Source organism: Mus caroli, chromosome 11, assembly GCF_900094665.2.
Source record: "Mus caroli chromosome 11, CAROLI_EIJ_v1.1, whole genome shotgun sequence".
Taxonomy (NCBI): domain Eukaryota; kingdom Metazoa; phylum Chordata; class Mammalia; order Rodentia; family Muridae; genus Mus; species Mus caroli.
Window position 1 is genome coordinate 74,510,380 of NC_034580.1, and position 17,587 is coordinate 74,527,966.

At 42.5% G+C, this 17,587-nt stretch overlaps 1 protein-coding gene across 6 annotated transcripts in view; it reads left to right on the forward strand.

Annotated features, from left to right (window-relative positions):
* Nf1 (neurofibromin 1) overlaps positions 1–17,587 on the forward strand; it is a 248,756-nt gene that overhangs the window by 228,345 nt on the left and 2,824 nt on the right. For 5 of the 6 annotated variants that reach the window (XM_029483492.1, XM_029483494.1, XM_029483490.1 and 2 more), the window contains 7 exons: positions 668–825; positions 6,092–6,214; positions 6,712–6,842; positions 7,214–7,314; positions 9,988–10,130; positions 10,464–10,510; positions 11,543–11,759. In XM_029483492.1, the coding sequence (XP_029339352.1) occupies positions 668–825; positions 6,092–6,214; positions 6,712–6,842; positions 7,214–7,314; positions 9,988–10,130; positions 10,464–10,510; positions 11,543–11,759 (920 nt within the window). The remainder of the gene's footprint in view (positions 1–667; positions 826–6,091; positions 6,215–6,711; positions 6,843–7,213; positions 7,315–9,987; positions 10,131–10,463; positions 10,511–11,542; positions 11,760–17,587) is intronic. The other variant, XM_029483495.1, reaches the window with a different exon arrangement.

Consider the following 17,587-nt stretch of genomic DNA (forward strand, 5'->3'; position numbering starts at 1 on the left):
ACCTGCCTGTCTTCTGACTGTGGTGTGCACACCTGCCTGTCTTCTGACTGTGGTGTGCACACCTGCCTGTCTTCTGACTGTGGTGTGCACACCTGTCTTCCTGGCACCTAGGAAGTAGAAGCAGGAATGGAAGTTCAGTGTCATCCTTGGCTTCATAACAAGTTTGAGGCCAGCCTGGGCTCAATCAGTAAATATATAAGTCGTTCTGGGTTTCACCAGTTTAGGGTTAGAATACTAGCCATGCACGTGTGAGGTTCTGGATTCAATTCCTGTCCTGCAGAAAAGAAAAAAAGGTTAATAAAATTATGCACTATAGTTCTTCCTGTTTAGCTTCCTGGGGATACATTAAGAGTTATACACTAAGAGCCAGCTATAATGGTACATATCTGTATTGCTAGCATTCTGGAAACTAAGGCAGGAGGATTGGAAATTCAAGACCAACTTAGAGCACATAGCAAGTTCTGGGCCAGCCTGGGCAACTTAATGGAAAGTTATCTTTAAAAAAAAAGGAAGAAAAGTTTGTGTCCTATGGCTCTTTAAAATGCAGTTTTTGAATTAATTGATTGCCATTGTTAGGAAATAGGACAGCTATTAGGAGGGAGTGAACAGTGGTTATATTGATTATCTTCTTGTTAATTAATTCTTCTAAATTGTTTCAATTTCTCAGGACACTAAAGGAAACCCAGCCATGGTCCTCTCCCAAAGGTTCAGAAGGATACCTTGCAGCCACCTACCCAGCTGTAGGCCAAACCAGTCCCCGGGCCAGGAAATCCATGAGCTTGGATATGGGACAGCCTTCTCAGGCCAACACAAAAAAATTGCTTGGTTAGTTTATCTTTATTTTATATAAATTTGTACGTTATTGTTAGTGTGAAAAATGGTTAGTTACTGTCCCTCTTGGAAAATTAATTGAAACTATTTAGATTGCCAACATTTTTTTTTTTGGTTTTTCAAGACAGGGTTTCTCTGTGTAGCCCTGACTGTCCTGGAACTCACTTTGTAGACCAGGCTGGCCTCGAACTCAGAAATCCACATGTCTCTGCTTCCCTAGTGCTGGGATTAAAGGTCTGTGCAATCACTGCCTGGCTAGATTGCCAATATTTACTGTTTTGATGTAAAAAACTCTTGTGACTTCTGAATTTAATTTATTTTATGTGTATGAGTGTTTTGCCTGCATGAGTATGGATGCATACCACATGTGTACCTGGTGCCCATGGCTGCAGAAGGGTGTTATATCCCTTGGAACTGAAGTTACAGACATTGGTGAGCTTCCTGTGCTTGCTGGGAAGTGATGCTGGATCCTCTGGAAGAGGAGCAAGTGTTCTTACTCACTGAGCCATCTCTCTGCCCTTGTGTGGCTGGCTCTTCTAAGGGAGTTTGATTTTAATGGATGAGTTTGGCTCAGCCATGTCTTCAGACAGAGAATTCAGAATGAGACTTTGGAATGGCTTTGAGTTTGATTTGGTTTTTATTTCTGTGTTTTTAAAGTCTATTTCCAAGTACTATGGCTTTTGATTTGGGGGCCTAGATGGCAGTGATGAGAGTCGTTAGCTGTCTAGAGGAGAAGAAGCACTGCTGTATAGAGGGCTGGAACGCTAATGTTCCCTAACATACCATTCAGAAGGAGAATGGGCCCCTAAGAGATCTGGAACCATGTAATCTTTGAAACAACAATACAAGGTATTTCTTAATAACTATAAGACAATATTCCTTTTAGAAATTCCTATCTGTGTGTATGCATGCAGACAGGTAGAGATTGGAGGCAGTCTTGGACTGTCAGTTCTCTCTTTCCACCTTTATGTGAGATCTGGGCATTGGACTCAGGTTTTCAGGCAACAAGGCAAGTGCTTTTACCCACTAAGCTATCTTGTTGACCCAAAATAATGATTTTTGACAGTTCTATCAACATTCCTATGAGAAATGCTTGCACAATGCTAAGCCTTTCATGTCCAGTAACTGATGAGTGAGTTCCTGAAAGAGGATACTCGCTGACCCACAGAGCACGTGTGAGACAGTACTTGCTTGCCCTTCATTGGCTGCCACTCTAAATCGTTACTCAGATTATTGGTGTGTCTAACCCGTGATAAATACTATGAGTATGGACTCTAGTTACCCATGCAAACATACTTAGTATCATGAGATAGTATTATGCAAAGGTTTGCTCATAAGGAAATTGGTGAGCAAACAACAAAGTGTAACACAAATAAACTTCCAGTAAAAGTTGAAAGGAGAAATAACAAATGCCAGCCATTGTTACAGTTCAGTCTGTCGTCTCTCTCTATTTGAGTTCCCTTCTGTTAATCCTGTGTCATCAGTGATTTCTGGTTACTCTGTGTTTTGTCATTATGGATTTTCATACCAAAGAAGTTGTAAGTGAAAAACTAACCTCAGAAAATGCAGTATTGAATTCCTTCAAACTCTGTTCTGAGTAGAAAAAACAGGGTCTATGCCCTTTAGAGAAGGGCTTATCCTTTGGTAGTTATGACTTAAAGTCAGCTGGTGACAACAGTGTATGGCGGTGGCATTAAAGCAGTAATGCTTAACATTACTGAGGCTCTTAGGAAATTAAGAGGTAATATTTGAGCCAGATTTCAGAGATTTAGACCATGCTAGCCAGGTGGACAGGTACAGGGTAAGGAAAGGCATGCATGCAAGAGGAAGCTTGGTAAGGGAAGAGAGTGTGGGAGCAGTGGCCATGGGTCAGAACATCAGAGCAGGTGCTTGGGGGAAGGAGGCTGGAGAAGCACAGCGTGGCTGTGAGAAACAGACCAGACAGCTGGCTGCATGGTAGCTCAGCTCTAGTCCCAGCCTTTCTCTGGTGGCATTGGAGCCAGAGGCCGGTGCGTCTCTATGAGGGCAGTATGGTCTATGCAGTGAGTGCCAGGAGAGCCAGGGGTATGTGGAGAGATCCTGTCTCAAAACAACAACAAAGACTACAGTGATAAGAGATTTACCACATCATACATCCAACAGAGATCTTCATTAAGGAAGGAACAAGATGCATTTGTTTTGTTTGCTTGTTTGTTTGTTTGTTTGTTTGTTTGTTTGTTGTTTTCTTACATTTTCCTGACAGCCATGTAGAGAGAAGTCTTTTTCAAGGGGACCATTTACAAGATTGATTCAGCAATCTAAGAGGAAAACCCAGAGCCAGCACACACTAAGGCAGGAGCTGTATGTGAGGTCTGTTTCCAAAGGAGAGTGACCAGGACAGAGAGATGGACGGGGTGGAAGGGAGAAGACTGTAAACGATGCCATAGGTTTCTGGCTTCACAAACTGTCAGTCAGGTGTGACTGTGCTGCTGCTGAGCCTCATGAGGTAAAGGCAAGCTAGAGGCCACTAGCCATGTAATGTGTTTCATGGCGGTACCCCATTGGTAAATAAAATAAAATAAAAATTAACTTAAATGGCACTTTCCCTGGCTGAGCTGAAACTATTATTTTCTACTACTAACTATATATCTGGAGGAAATCAAACCAGTGTGTGGAAGAGGCCGCTGCATTCTGTGTGGACTGCAAGACTTGTCACAGCAACCACGGAAAGGCAGCAGCCTCCGTGTCCCTCCACTAATGCACAGATGAAGGAAGCATAGTTCTACAGATCCACAGGTAGTAGCCATGAAAACGAAATCCTGTAGTTGGTGACAGCATGGATAAAATTAGAGATTAGTATGTTAATTAAGCCAGACACAAAATGAAATGTTACATGATGCCCCTCTAATGTGAGAGCGAAGATATGGCTCTTATGAGTGTTAAAGACAGAGTGATGTCTTAGTTAGGGTTTCTATTTTTGTGAAAAAACTCCATGACCAAAGCAACTCTTATAAATGAAAACATTTAATTGGGGCTGGCTTACAGATTCAGAGGTTCAGTCCATTATCAAAAAAGGCAGGAAACATGGCAGCGTCCAGGCAGGCATAGCATGGTGCAGGAGGAAGGTCTATGTCTTGTTCTGAAGGCAAACAGGAGAAGACTGACCTCCAGTCAGCTAGGAGGAGGGTCTCAAAGTCCACCCCCACAGTGACACACTTCCTCCAACAAGGCCACACCTACTTCAACAAGGCCACACCCACTAAGAGTGGCACTCCTTGGATGAAGCATATTCAGAAACCACAGATGTCACCAGAGACTGGTAGGCACTAGGGAACAAGAGGGTTACTGTGCTCTTGTACTTAGGGCAACTGTGGGGAGCTACAGTGCACATCTACATTTCAAAGCTAGAAGGAGAGTTTTGAGTGTGTGGCACCTTAAAGAACCTATCAATGAGTTCATTATGATACCTGCCATTGTGATACCAGACTGGGCAGGTAGATCTCTGTGAGTTCAAAGACACCCAGAGCTGCGCATAATGTGAGATTTTTGTCTCAAAACCAAACAAACTGATAAATATTTGAAGAGTTAGATAATTGAGCTGTAGGAAGAGAAGGAGATGACAGAGTAGAAGAAAAGGGACAGTAGGACAAGATCAGTAGCATGCCTACCTCCAAGCACTGTAGAAAGCACTAGTAGGCTTCAGAATCCTTAGCAATGGGACTACAGTCTAACCACCTAATCACTCATGACTTCTTCCGTTTGCACGAAAGGAAGAGACTGACTGGGTGTAGATTCCTTTGGCCTTGGTATTTGTGATTTGTGATTATTCATTTGTCTTGGTACATGAGGGCAACAGAACACTGAACTGTCAAATATCACTTGTCAGATCTTGTAATATTGGCTTCAATTCTGCCTTTGAATTCATTTAAGATAAATATTTCAGTCTTTTGCCTTTTCCTATGTGTGTGCTTCTGAGCATTAAACCAAGGCATAAGAATTCCAGGAAGACCAACAGAGTCAACTAACTTGGTCCCTACAGGCTCTCAGAGTCTGAACCACCAACCAAAGAGCATACAGGGGCTGGATCTAGGCCTCCCCACTTATATGTAGCAGATGTGCAGTTTGGTCTTCATCTGGGTCTCAAACTACTGGATCGGGGGCTATCCCAAAAGCTGTTGTGTGCACATGGATTATGTTCTACTCACCAGGCTGCCTTGCTTGGCCTAGTGGGAGAGGAAATGTCTGGCCTTGAAGAGACTTGAAATGTCAGGGTAGGAGTTACCCAGGGGGTCTCTATTTGCTCAGAGAAGGGGAGGGAGGATGGGGAAAGGATTTCGGGGGGTGGGGTAACCTGGAGGGGGGCAGTGAATGGGATGTAAAGTAAATAAATACGAAAAATAAAATTAAAACAAACAAAAACAGAGAACTTAACTCACTAGCAAGTTCTCTACCACCGAGCTACATACTCAGCCCCAGATTGTTTTGTAGAACTGCTACAAGAAGAGACATTCCCTGAGTGTAATGAGCAAAGGTAAATAAATTCTGAATAATGTCTTATAAATATTTGTACTTAAATAAGAGAAAGACGTTTAAATACCAGTGTACACGATTGGGTGTACCCTCAAAGCCAGAGTGAGATGAGACCACTTGTTGCCCTTCTGAAGTGTTTCCTCGTGTATCTGCTTGTTAGTACTTCTGGGCATGCATATCTTTACAGGTTAAAGTAAAACTTTAATTTTTCTCTATATTTGGAGATTGCTCATCTGTTAGTGACTGTTTCTTGATAACCAACTCAATTTCCATACTTAAAGGGGCCATTTAAGTTTTTCTATGCTTTGCACTGATCAAAATCTAATCCTTGTATTTGTTATGGATACTTGTTCTTCTTGGTGGAGTCTAGTTTATTCTTGGGATAGTGAATATAACCTAAAGTTTCTGGTTTTTTTGGGTTTTTTGGTTTTTTTGTTTTTTTTCGAGACAGGGTTTCTCTGTGTAGCCCTGACTGTCCTGGAACTCACTCTATAAACTAGGCTGGCCTCAAACTCAGAAATTTGCCTGCCTCTGCCTCCCGAGTGCTAGGATTTAGGCCAGTAAAGTTCCTCCTTTTCTGGAAAGCTGTGAGGCCAGGCCCCTTAGAGAGGAAACGAGAATAATGCTAAGAAACTCTGCTCCAGGGATGTCTCAGCTTGTGCTCAAAAGTAAAAGCTTACATTATTAGAATATTGTGATTTGTAGACACTGTGGTTAATAAACTTTCATATTCTGTAACTTTTGTTCATAGGAACAAGAAAAAGTTTTGATCACTTGATATCTGACACAAAGGCTCCTAAAAGACAAGAAATGGAATCAGGGATTACAACACCCCCGAAAATGAGAAGAGTGGCAGAGACTGACTATGAAATGGGTGAGACACAAAGCTGATGAGTAATGAAGATGGCTGCAAACCACGAGGAGCACAGTGAAGACACATTTGCTTCCATCCAGACCTCAGCGCCTTAGGCTGCAGTGCATAAGCATGTGCTCTGCGCTCTCTTGCCCTTAAGTGGGCAGGAAAAGAAATCAGCTAGTTATGCCAGTGGAATGTGCTGAAGGGGCAGAGGCAGCAGGTCCACATACTTGAGGTCTGCCTGGGCTACACTTGAAGAGACAGGAGAATCTCCATGAGTTCAAGGATAGCCTGGTCTACGTAAACAGTTCCAGACCAGTGTGTATGGCACAACACTGCAAGTCACTAACTGTTATATTGCTGCATACATAACAACTCTGTATGATAGTAATATTGATAATTAAGATGTCTGTTTAAGGAACTGTTGAGTTTAAGATGTAACATTAAAATCTGTTGAGTAGATTATACTTTGCCTACTAATAGAAGTACTTACATTAACCCATATCCTACTGCAGAAACCCAAAGGATTCCCTCCTCGCAGCAGCACCCACATTTACGGAAAGTCTCAGTCTCTGAATCAAATGTTCTTTTGGATGAAGAAGTTCTTACCGACCCAAAGATCCAAGCGCTGCTTCTTACTGTTCTGGTAAGGGGAACATCTTCCTCCCCGTTCACTCATTCATTCATTTATTCATTCATTCATTCGTCCATTCATTCATTTTTGAGGCAGGGTTTCACTATGAAACCCTGGCTGTCCTATACCTCACGCTGTAGACCAGGCTGGCCTTGAACTCCCAGAGATCTACCTGCCTCTACCTCCCATGTGCTGGGATTAAAAATGTGTACCACTACTCCTGGCAGGATTTTCCTTTTTGAGGGTTTTTCGTCCTCAAATTTTTTTTCCAGTTTGCTCTTAGCAGGCCCTTAAATATGGCAAACATGGAAGAAAGATATTTTCATGTCATTAAAACAGAAAGTTTCAACATAAATTGTTTACCTGTTTTTGCATCTTGGCAGGCTACACTGGTAAAATATACTACAGATGAATTTGATCAACGAATTCTTTATGAATATCTAGCAGAGGCCAGCGTTGTGTTTCCCAAAGTGTTTCCTGTTGTGTAAGTATCTCCTGTTGTTGGTTAATCGCCCTGTATCTGTCTTTATGTCAGGTGCTCTGTAAAGGTGTAGGAAATGTGCTTCTCAGTGGTGTCTTCTGCCTGTAGAGTGGGCAGGGTGGCTGCCATTGTTATCCTAGAGAGGGATCACTATAGTTCTCCAGGTTGAGACTACGGAGAGCTCTGGAGAGGAACACATGCTTAGCATGCCAGGGCCTGGGTTTGACCCACAGCACCCAAAACAAAACACAGAGCTGTGGGGCTAAAGGGCTGAAAAGATAGCTCAGCAGTTATGAGCATGTATGATTTTGCAGAGGACTTGAGTTCCAGTGGCCTCAGAGGACACTGAACATACATTCATATTCCCACACAAGCAAACACACATGCATATACAGAACTGAAAAGAAAAAATAAATCTTTTTCTAAATTCATACTTTAATAATGGCTAAAGTTGCTTTGGGCTTATCTATTACCAAAACCATCTTTGTTTTGTTTTGTTTTGTTTGCTTGTTTTTCCTTAATGGTATTGATTTATTGTAGTTGGCTTAGCTTAATGAGTATTAATGTACAGTTTTCTCAAGAGCAAACTGATAGATTGCTCTGTTTAAACCAGCTTACATGACTGTCTGGGGGTTAGTCTAAATCTTTTCCTTTAAACATTATGTTTATTTTAGTGCACATGTACATGAGTATAATGGCACACATGAAGAGGCCAGAGGACAACTTTAGGAGTCAGTGCTCTTCTGCCACTACAGTGGATGTATTCATAAGTGCAGTGATATATTCATGTTTATTAAACCTGGAGGACAAACAAGCTCATCAGTTGTGGCCGCTGTCACCTTGCTCCAGTGAGCCATTGTGCCAGCCCTCGGTTCTCTTTTTATTAGAATTCTGTACTGATTTATTTATTAGAATTCTGTACTGATTCATAGCTAAGGGAAAATAGAATTGCCCTCTTCTCTAGGAGGTTGGTTTTACTTTTAATACTTGAACTTCAAAGCCTTTGCTCTAGTTTGGTTTCTGTTACTCTGATAAAACACTGTCCAAAACAGCTTGGGGAAGGGACCGGAGAGATAGCTCAGCAGTTAAAAGCATGTCTGCTCTTCTAGAGGATTCTGGTTCAGCTCCCAGCACCCATACAGTGACTCACGACTCTAGTTGCAGGAGATTTGACGCCCTCTACTGGCTTCTGTGGACACAGGCACACATGTGTTACATAGACATGCATATAGGCAAAACTGTCATACACGTAAAATAAATTTTAAAAGAAAAGAAAAGCAACTTGGGGAGGAAAGGTTTTGTTTCACCTATGGGTTACAATCCAATCGTTGAGGGATACTGGGGCAGAAATTAAAGCAGAGACTGTGGACTAATGCTGCTTACTGGCTTTGCTAATTGTGGCTTGATCATTTACCCTTACCGCCCACTTGACTGCGGCTGGCCTAAGTCACAGTGAGCTGTACCCTCCTGCATTAGTTACCAGTCAAGAAAATGGTCCACAGACCATTTTGATGGAGACGGCTCTTCAGTTAAGAGTCCTTCTTCCTGGATATGTCAGCTGACAACTATGACAGAAAGGTGTTGGCAAATTAAAGAAACTTTAAAAGGACTTTTGTGTGGAACACAGAACAATAAAGAGCTCCAAGGTGAAGGATAGGTCTAGGGCAGAAGTCTGGCTAAAGCCTTTGCTGTGTCAGTGTTAAATATTGAGTCGTATCCCTTTGTACAGTGCAAAGCTGTTAGGAAAGCTTTAGTTGGTAGTGAGTCGCTGCACTCTGGTGTTACGCTGAGAATGAGTTGGAAGAAACAGTGCAGATGCGGGAAGATTGTTGTAAGGATACTATTCCGGGAGACCAATATCTGCAATATAAGGAGAGACAGACTTGAAATCACATATTGGAGGTAAGAATTACAGAACTTGATATTGGACTGAGTGTTGACTAGGGTAGTTCCCTAAGGAGGACTGCTAGATTTATGGCTTGCAGGGAAGAGTGGATGACAGTGGTGACATACGTCCCGGAAGAATCCCATGCCTATGAAAGGGAAGTAGAATGAATCTGGTATTGGACATCTTAGAACAGCTGTGTCAAACAAGTAACGATACCATAGTTAGACTCTGGTTTAATAAACACAAACGCATCACTGCAGTTTATTGAGCATCTCACATTTGTTGTTGTCTAATTCCATTTTAAAGTTTATGAATTTCACATATTTAGGTGTTGCCTTTTTAAAATAGGTTTTTATTAATAGATTGCAAGTGATCTGGAAATGGTTTCTTTGTAAGATTGCCCATGCCACCCCTTCCAAATTAATTTTACTTTGCTACCGTGGCACTGGTTAGTATTAAATGTCATTGTAACCCTGGACGTACATAGAAACAGACAGCCAAGGAGATAGAGTGCAGAGTGCTCACGGGCAGACAGAGCCAAGCCTGTTTTGAACAACGTTTCCTTGTACAGTTTCACACGGCCGTGTGGTAGCTATCAGGTATTTGCTTTTACTGTATTTCCCAAATGACAACACACACACGCTCATTCACTGGAAAATTTAGAAAAGTGCCAGAAAGGTAAAAGTCCCTGTCTCCAGTTTTGCCATGTTGTTCTAAGGGATATGTATATCACACTTTCCAGTAAATCCTTTTATTTAATGTTCCTCTGTTTACTTTTGTTTTTCCAGGCACAATTTGTTGGACTCTAAGATCAATACCCTCTTGTCTTTATGCCAAGATCCAAATTTGTTAAATCCAATCCATGGAATTGTGCAGAGTGTGGTGTACCATGAGGAGTCCCCGCCACAGTACCAAACATCTTACCTGCAAAGTAAATACATATACCAGGAGAGGGTGCTTGCTAAGCCTGCAGCTGTGGCCCTGTTGGAGAATGTCTAGCTGTAGTGTTCTCTAAGGGATAGGCTCCTGCATGGTTCTTTCCCTTCATTTCGTCTTCTGATTCTCTTAGTTACATGTTCAGTATAACTGCTTGACCACTGTAAAAATGCTATCTATTCTAAGGACATTTTAGTCGTCTTTGACACTGATTTTAAAATGTCTTATTAAATATATGCAGAGTTTGTCTGTCAGCTATACAGCTTAATTTTTGTTACTATTTAAAGCTGCCTTGCTTGTTGTAAGAGTAGCATTTGATTTTTTGCAGGTTTTGGTTTTAATGGCTTATGGCGGTTTGCAGGACCCTTTTCAAAGGTAAAAAAAAAATTTTTTTTTCTAATTTTTGATAAGCCAGAGTCTTTAACTGTACTCATGAGTCTGTTGGAGAATACACATTACCTTCAAACCAAAGTAACATTTCAAAATAAAAATTGTTTTAGAAAGATTTTTTCCAAAGAGGCAATACATTCAATATGTTGATATATTAATTTTATTTTAAGTTAGGCTTGAAATCTCAGAAGGGTATGGAAAACCTCTATAAAACGTATTCTGCCTGTAGACCTCTGTACATGTGGCAATAACTCACACACCTGTCTTGTGACTAGTGAAGAGTGTGACACATGGTAAATACACCTCAGGGACACATGGCTACATCTGACTATCAAATTTGTTCTTGACTGTTGTTCACTTTCTTTGACTGGCATTTGTTGGTATATTACATGAAATAGTATTTACTTTTTTTGTAGATGGTCTCTTAAAATAATTGAAGTTCCTTGAAGGCAGGGCTTCTGCCCCACACCCTTCACACACACACACCCCATGTCCTAGATGCAGGGCTGTTAAATCAAGATGAGTTGTTTATACATTGTTCTAGCTCTAAGAGTTGGATTTATTTTATTTTGCACTGTCTGTTGATATACACAGGTTGTCATTAAAAGATGGGCCTGAAGTCACAGAAGTGTGTCATGCAGGGGTTTTAACAGGTGGATGGTGGGATGATGATGCTCTGCCCGTCTCCTCTGCTTTGGGACGTTGGCGAGATGTCATTGCCGAGGACTGCATTGTCTATAAAGTAGTCAATTCCTCTGTCTCTGCATGGCTTTCAGAAATTGCAGGTTCATCTGGAAGCTTTTAGGGGAAGCCAAATAAAATTCCAAAGTGTATGTTCCACAGTTCTCTCTAAATACTATTCCAGACGCACCGCCCCCTGCCCCGCCTTAATGATCTAGAATACAAAGGAAGAAAGAAAAACAATCCACCAAGCCCCAGATATCGTTAACCTTTTCTTGGCTTCAGAGGGAACTTTTTTTTAATGGAGCTAAAATAATGTCCTATTTTCCATTACAGCAAACACAAATCCCTGACTATGCTGAGCTCATTGTTAAATTTCTTGATGCCTTGATTGACACGTACTTGCCTGGAATTGATGAAGAAACCAGTGAGGAGTCCCTCCTGACACCCACATCTCCTTACCCTCCTGCACTGCAGAGCCAGCTTAGTATCACTGCCAACCTTAACCTCTCTAATTCCATGACCTCACTTGCAACTTCCCAGCATTCCCCAGGTCAGTAAATGTGATCGTTATGTGATTGTGAGCAATGATACTACGATACCAACATTAGGAACTCCCTTGTGGTCAGAGCATAGCAGATTTTGGTCCTTTCCCTCATGAGGTTCACTTTCCATTTCTTTCCTATGTAACTGAATGTTGTTACTCTTCAGAGCTGAGTGCTTTCTATCAAGTTGTATAGCAGAGGGGGAAATGCATAGTGATGTTCAGTATCCACAGAGATTTGGACCAAAAGCACAAACTAAGCTATATTACCTACAAGTGAACAAAACTATATTCTTTCATCAGCTATACTAACATTACCCTAAGGCCTTACATGCCTCTGGTGCAGTATAAGCACCATAAAACACACACATACAAAGTCTAGTAATCACCCCACTTTATTGCTGGTAACAACAGGTCAGCCATCCATCAGCCACTGACAAGCCTGAAGGTCTGGGATTAGGTAAACAACCAGACAAAAAGTTCTCATAAGAAAAAAATAACATCTTGGAGCTGCGGAGATAACTAGGTTGGTAGAGTGTTCCCTTGAAAACCCAAGGACCTGAGTTTAGTCCTCAAAACCTATATTTTGAAACGGTATTTGTGGTGGTACATGGCTCATAATCGCAGCACCCAGGAGGTTGAGGCAGAAGAATACCTGTGAGTGAATAGCCTACTTGGAGAGTTCCAGCCAGTGATGTGCAGGTGCAGGTCCATGTGTACACACACACACACACACACACACACACACACACACGCACACACGCACACACGCACACACGCACGCGCGCGCATGCTAAAAAGAAATCTTAAAACCCATCATTATAATCCTTACTGTAGAGTCACTGTTGGATCAAGTGAGAAAAGTAGATCAGTGGAATTTTGGGTTTTATTTATTATTTATTTACTTATATTCTCAGTCCAGGGTCTCACTGTATAGCCCTAGCTACCCTAGAACTTTCTATGTAGACCAGGCTGGCCCAAACTCATGGAGATTCACCTACTTTGTCTCCCAATGCCAGGATTAAAGGTGTGTGTAATCATAAACAATGAAATTTAGAACTCTATACACTGAGCAGTCATAGGTACTGAGAGAGAAAAGCAGGAGCGGCACCTGCCCAGCTCCAAGTTCAGTTGATATCTGTCTGAAGTAATGGCTTCGTAAGTTCTGCTTGAGCCTAGAGGTGATGCCCACTGCCTAGTGAGCACAAGCACTGCTGTGTGAACAGAGGGGACAGTGTGCAGCGGCCCACGGCTGATGTTTGGGTCATGTGCTCAGTTGAAAAGATTTTCTTCTAAGTTAGTTAAAATGTTTAAAAAGGATTTCTTAAGTTACCTAAGTTCCATTACCTGAAAAGGTCATGCAATAGTCTATAAGGACATTCTTAGAAGTGGTGTATATAGTTCATGTAAATGCTAGGTGTTAGCAGGCGTTTTCTTTATACAAATCAAACCATACCTATTCTGGGCTGCTCGAGATGTATAAATAGAATCTCCATAAATACTTGTCTCAGTGTTACATGAACATTTCCATTCGTGTGGTAGTCTGGACGATTCTAAAGAAGTAAGCAGGTATAATACCCAATCCATATCATAAATTTACAGTTACAAGTTCTAAACAATTACACTCAGTTCTTACGCTTTGTTCCTAATTTACGTACCAGTCAGGGGATCCTTTTGTCTCCTAGTCGTCTGCCCAGCTCTTCCCATGTAGCCAGTGTGTTTGTTCCATCACTTGTTTTGTAGGACAAGTGTGACCCCACACCCGAATTAGCATCATCTGATGTTAGAGGCATAGCTCTTGAGTCTTCCGTGCCTGCTGGGTGAAACCCCAAGCATGGAGCCCAGTCAGCCTCCTCGGGAGCATGGGTGATTCTTCTGCACACTGGGCTTTGAGGTGCTGCCATAGGCTGGCTGTGCATGACTTATGTTGACTGTGACTCACATCTGGAATCCCAGGCAAGAGAATCACTTTGAATTTGAGTCCAGCATGGGCTACAGAGTGAGACTCTATTTTAATTTCAAACAAACAAAAAGCTATATAGAAGTATATGCACGTGTTACTTCCTGAAACGTAGTTAAATAAAGCCGTTTCCCAAGTATGAAGGTCTGGGTAGAGTCTGCTGTGGAGTCACCGCTTTTTACATTATTTGGGAAGCACCTGAAGCACCCCTCCCCGCCCCCCCCCCCCAGGAATCGCTCTCTGGCTGCCCTCAGTCTCATGGCAGTCCTCTTGCCTCAGACCCTAGAGTCTTAGGGTTACCTAGCTGAGTGCTTCGTTTGTGAGTGGATAGGTACTTTCACTCACAGATTTCTTTCACAGATTTAAAGACTGCTTAGCCAGGCAGTGGTTGTACACGCCTTTAATCCCAGTACTTGAGAGCCAGAGGAAGGTGGATTTGTCTGAGTCCCAGGGCAGCCTGGTCCACAGAGCAGTTCTAGGACATCCAGGGCTATATAGAGAAACCCTGACTCAGGAGGGAGAAAAAGTTTTCTTTTACTTTTTTTTTTTTAAAGGTGCGTGAATAAGTTACCTGTGTCTATGCATCGGTGCATGCATTTCCTGAGGAGGCCAGAAGAGGGCACCAGAGCCTCTGTAGTTGAAGTCACAGATAGTTGGGAACTGCCATGTGGATGCTGGAATTTGAACCCAGGTCCTCTGAGAGAGCAGCCAGTGACCTTAACCTCTGAGCCATCTCTTCAGGCCCTACTTTTACACACTTAAAGATGAAAGATGCCTTCGATACAGGGACTGATAGTTTGTGCCTGTGGGTGTTAGTATTGAGTTTTAAATGAAAGTTGTTTCTTTCTTATTTAGTAGTATTTAACACGTTCTAAGACAGTTCTTTTTTTTTTTTTCTTAAACATAGAATTTATACTGTATGCTTTGTAGAAAATAACCAGAATTGGAGCCAGTGAAAGGACTAACTGGATAGAGATGTTTGTATGCAGTCCTGTTGCCAAGTGTGAACGGACCTCAAGAGTTGTCTTTTGATAGCCACACTTACACACACACACACATACACACACACACACAGAGTCATCTTCAGCTACATAATGAGTTCCAGACCTGCCTGGGCTATATTATGAGACTGTCTCAAAAGAAAAGAAAAAAGTGCATATATTCACACCAGCAGGTCTGTTTGAGGGCTCTCAGGGTATTAGGGATGGTGCAGTGTACTCAAGTGACTTATTTTAATGCTTTGTGATACTTCTCATGGTGTGCTTAGAAGAGTCAGTAACTTCTGCTTATTTACAGATTATTCCTAGGAAATTACTGGTTAGAATCCCATAAATAAAGCCAGCTTCCTTCTGCAAACCAGGGAAGGTAGCAAGTGTCTAACAGCTTTCCCCTGCTTTTTGCTCCTCTGGACATCATTTCCTTTGTCCTCTCCTCACCCCCCCCCCCCCCAAGCTCCTCTGCACGCTCTACGCCAACAATTTGCATATAGCCACTCCCACTGTGGTCTTATACAGAACATCGCTTCCTCTAAACTCAAGCTAGGCCCACAGCTTGAGACTTCCCCAGTCCCTAGAAGTTGAGTTGAAGGCTCAGGCACTTGGAAACCGGAACTTGAAAAGTTGTTGCTTGGTGACATTTCTGGACATGCAGAACTATATAATCAGTATGGCCTGTTTGGTTCAGTTGCCACTTCTACCTGCCCTGTCCTTGGTTAACCAAACACTATGGGGCATCAGCAGAGAAGCAGGCCGAGGTCTTTAAGGAAGTGGGGGTTTTAGCTTAGAAAATAGTTGTTTCTCCCACCCCCCAAAATAAAGCTGGCCCCATCATAAAACCAAACCCATCCTAAAACTGACTGTTCTGTCACTCATGCTGTAAAGAAAGTGTCCTTAACCAACTGTCAGCACTAAGCAGACATGTGGCAGCACACTGCTGCCTGATTCAGAGAGGACCTGCTGGCGTCTTGTAATCTCTGTATTGCTGCAGAGAGATGAGGAAGCAGTGGGGCAGCAGGAGAAGCCCATCCATTCTTGGATCCCTGCAGTGCCGAGTCTGTGTGTCCAGTCATACAAGGGCCGCTAAATACACCCTGGCCACCCATCTCTCCACAGACGCTTTTTCCATAGCATAAACATCGCCAGAGCTCTCACACTTGGCTTCTTTTTTTTTTTTTTTTTTAGATTTATTTATTATATGTAAGTACACTGTAGCTGTCCTCAGACACTCCAGAAGAGGGCGCCAGATCTCGTTACGGATGGTTGTAAGCCACCATGTGGTTGCTGGGATTTGAACTCCGGACCTTCGGAAGAGTAGTCGGGTGCTCTTACCCACTGAGCCATCTCACCAGCCCTTGGCTTCTTTTAAAGACGTTTTGTGTTCTTTACATTAGCTCCGCTCCAGTAATTTTACAAATTCCAGCATTAAGTTGAAGTTCTATACATTTGTCCTAAAACTCCATTTGCTTATTATTTAATCTCTTTTATTCCAGGTATTAGAAACATCTTAGTCTATTTTTAAAAGATTATTTTATCTGTGCAATTCAGAAAAGTTCTTCATATAGATTGTTACCCAACTTCTTAGCAGCCCTGTAAAATAGGCAGTGTTCCCTTAACCCTCGGACTGAGCAGAGGCGAGAGTCAGCATCGAGTGGCTTAGTGGAGGGCAAGCAGCTGCTGGGGTTCCAGCTTCAGCACCCAGATCTTTCACTCTTATTATAGAAGCAGCGAGAGTTCTCCACCCAATTAGGACTCAGACTTTGAGGCTGAGAATATAGCTCAGTGGAGGAGTGCTGTGTGTATACACAAGGCCCTGGGTTCATTCTCTGCTGAACAGACAAGGCATAAGCTTTATCCTTCAGCGAGCGTGCTTGCCAGCTCGTGTAGAGAAAAGAGTTTTCCAACAGGTTTGCTCTGCTGTTTGTAGGGAGGTGAGCAGTGCGGTCTGAACCAAGTGGGCTCCTGTGTAGGTGATGACATCGGAGTTCTCCCAGACTACTCGGGTATTGTCTTACATGTGTTAGTATTTGTGTGTTATTTTCCAGACAGGAGCTGCAGCTCAGTAGTAACATGATAAGCATGTTCTGATACCTGCCTTCAAGGAACTCAGGCCATAGTAGGGAAGTAGGCTAGCATCTGAGTGTAATTTGGCAGTTCTTCTCCCAGCTCGTGCGGTCTACAGTGCTAGCCAACACCTGCTGCCTCATCTTCATCTGGAGCCAATGCAGCTCGCTGAACACTGGGAGTGCATGCGCGTAACTGGCGCCTGCCCGAGTGCTTTCAGAGCTTATACCAGCAGGCATGGGACACGGCCGCTTCAGTGTGATGTCCTTTTGGTAGCGCCTTCTGGAGTCTTTGATCCCATGGGTTTTTGCTTTTGTACCCATGGAAGGAAGAAGGGAAGGAGAACCTGGTGACTTAGGGATATAAGAACACAGAATATGAAGCTTTCAGTGGAGACTGCAAGGTCAGGCCTTTCTCTCAAGTGTGAACTAAGGCCTGTGTCAGGGCAGGAGTCTGCTCCACGTGAGCAGTATGCCTCCTTCAGCAGCACATGGAGGCATTTCTAGATTCCACTGTAGAGGGGAGGGAGGTGTGAGAGAATGCTGACAAATTATCAGAAGAAAATTATCTGAGTGCTAGGTTCACTCCTTTACCCGGGCCCTGCTTTCCTAAGACTGTGGGTTAGTGTAAATGTAATTCATTTTTATTGCTTTTTTAAAAATAGCTCTCCTAGAACTTATTTATAATATCTACCTTTTATTTATTCTTTGACAATTTTCTATACATATACAGTGCTCTCCAAAATATTTATGCAATTTTCTCCTTGATTTTTTTGTTTGTTTGTTTTTTGTTTTTGTTTTTCGAGACAGGGTTTCTCT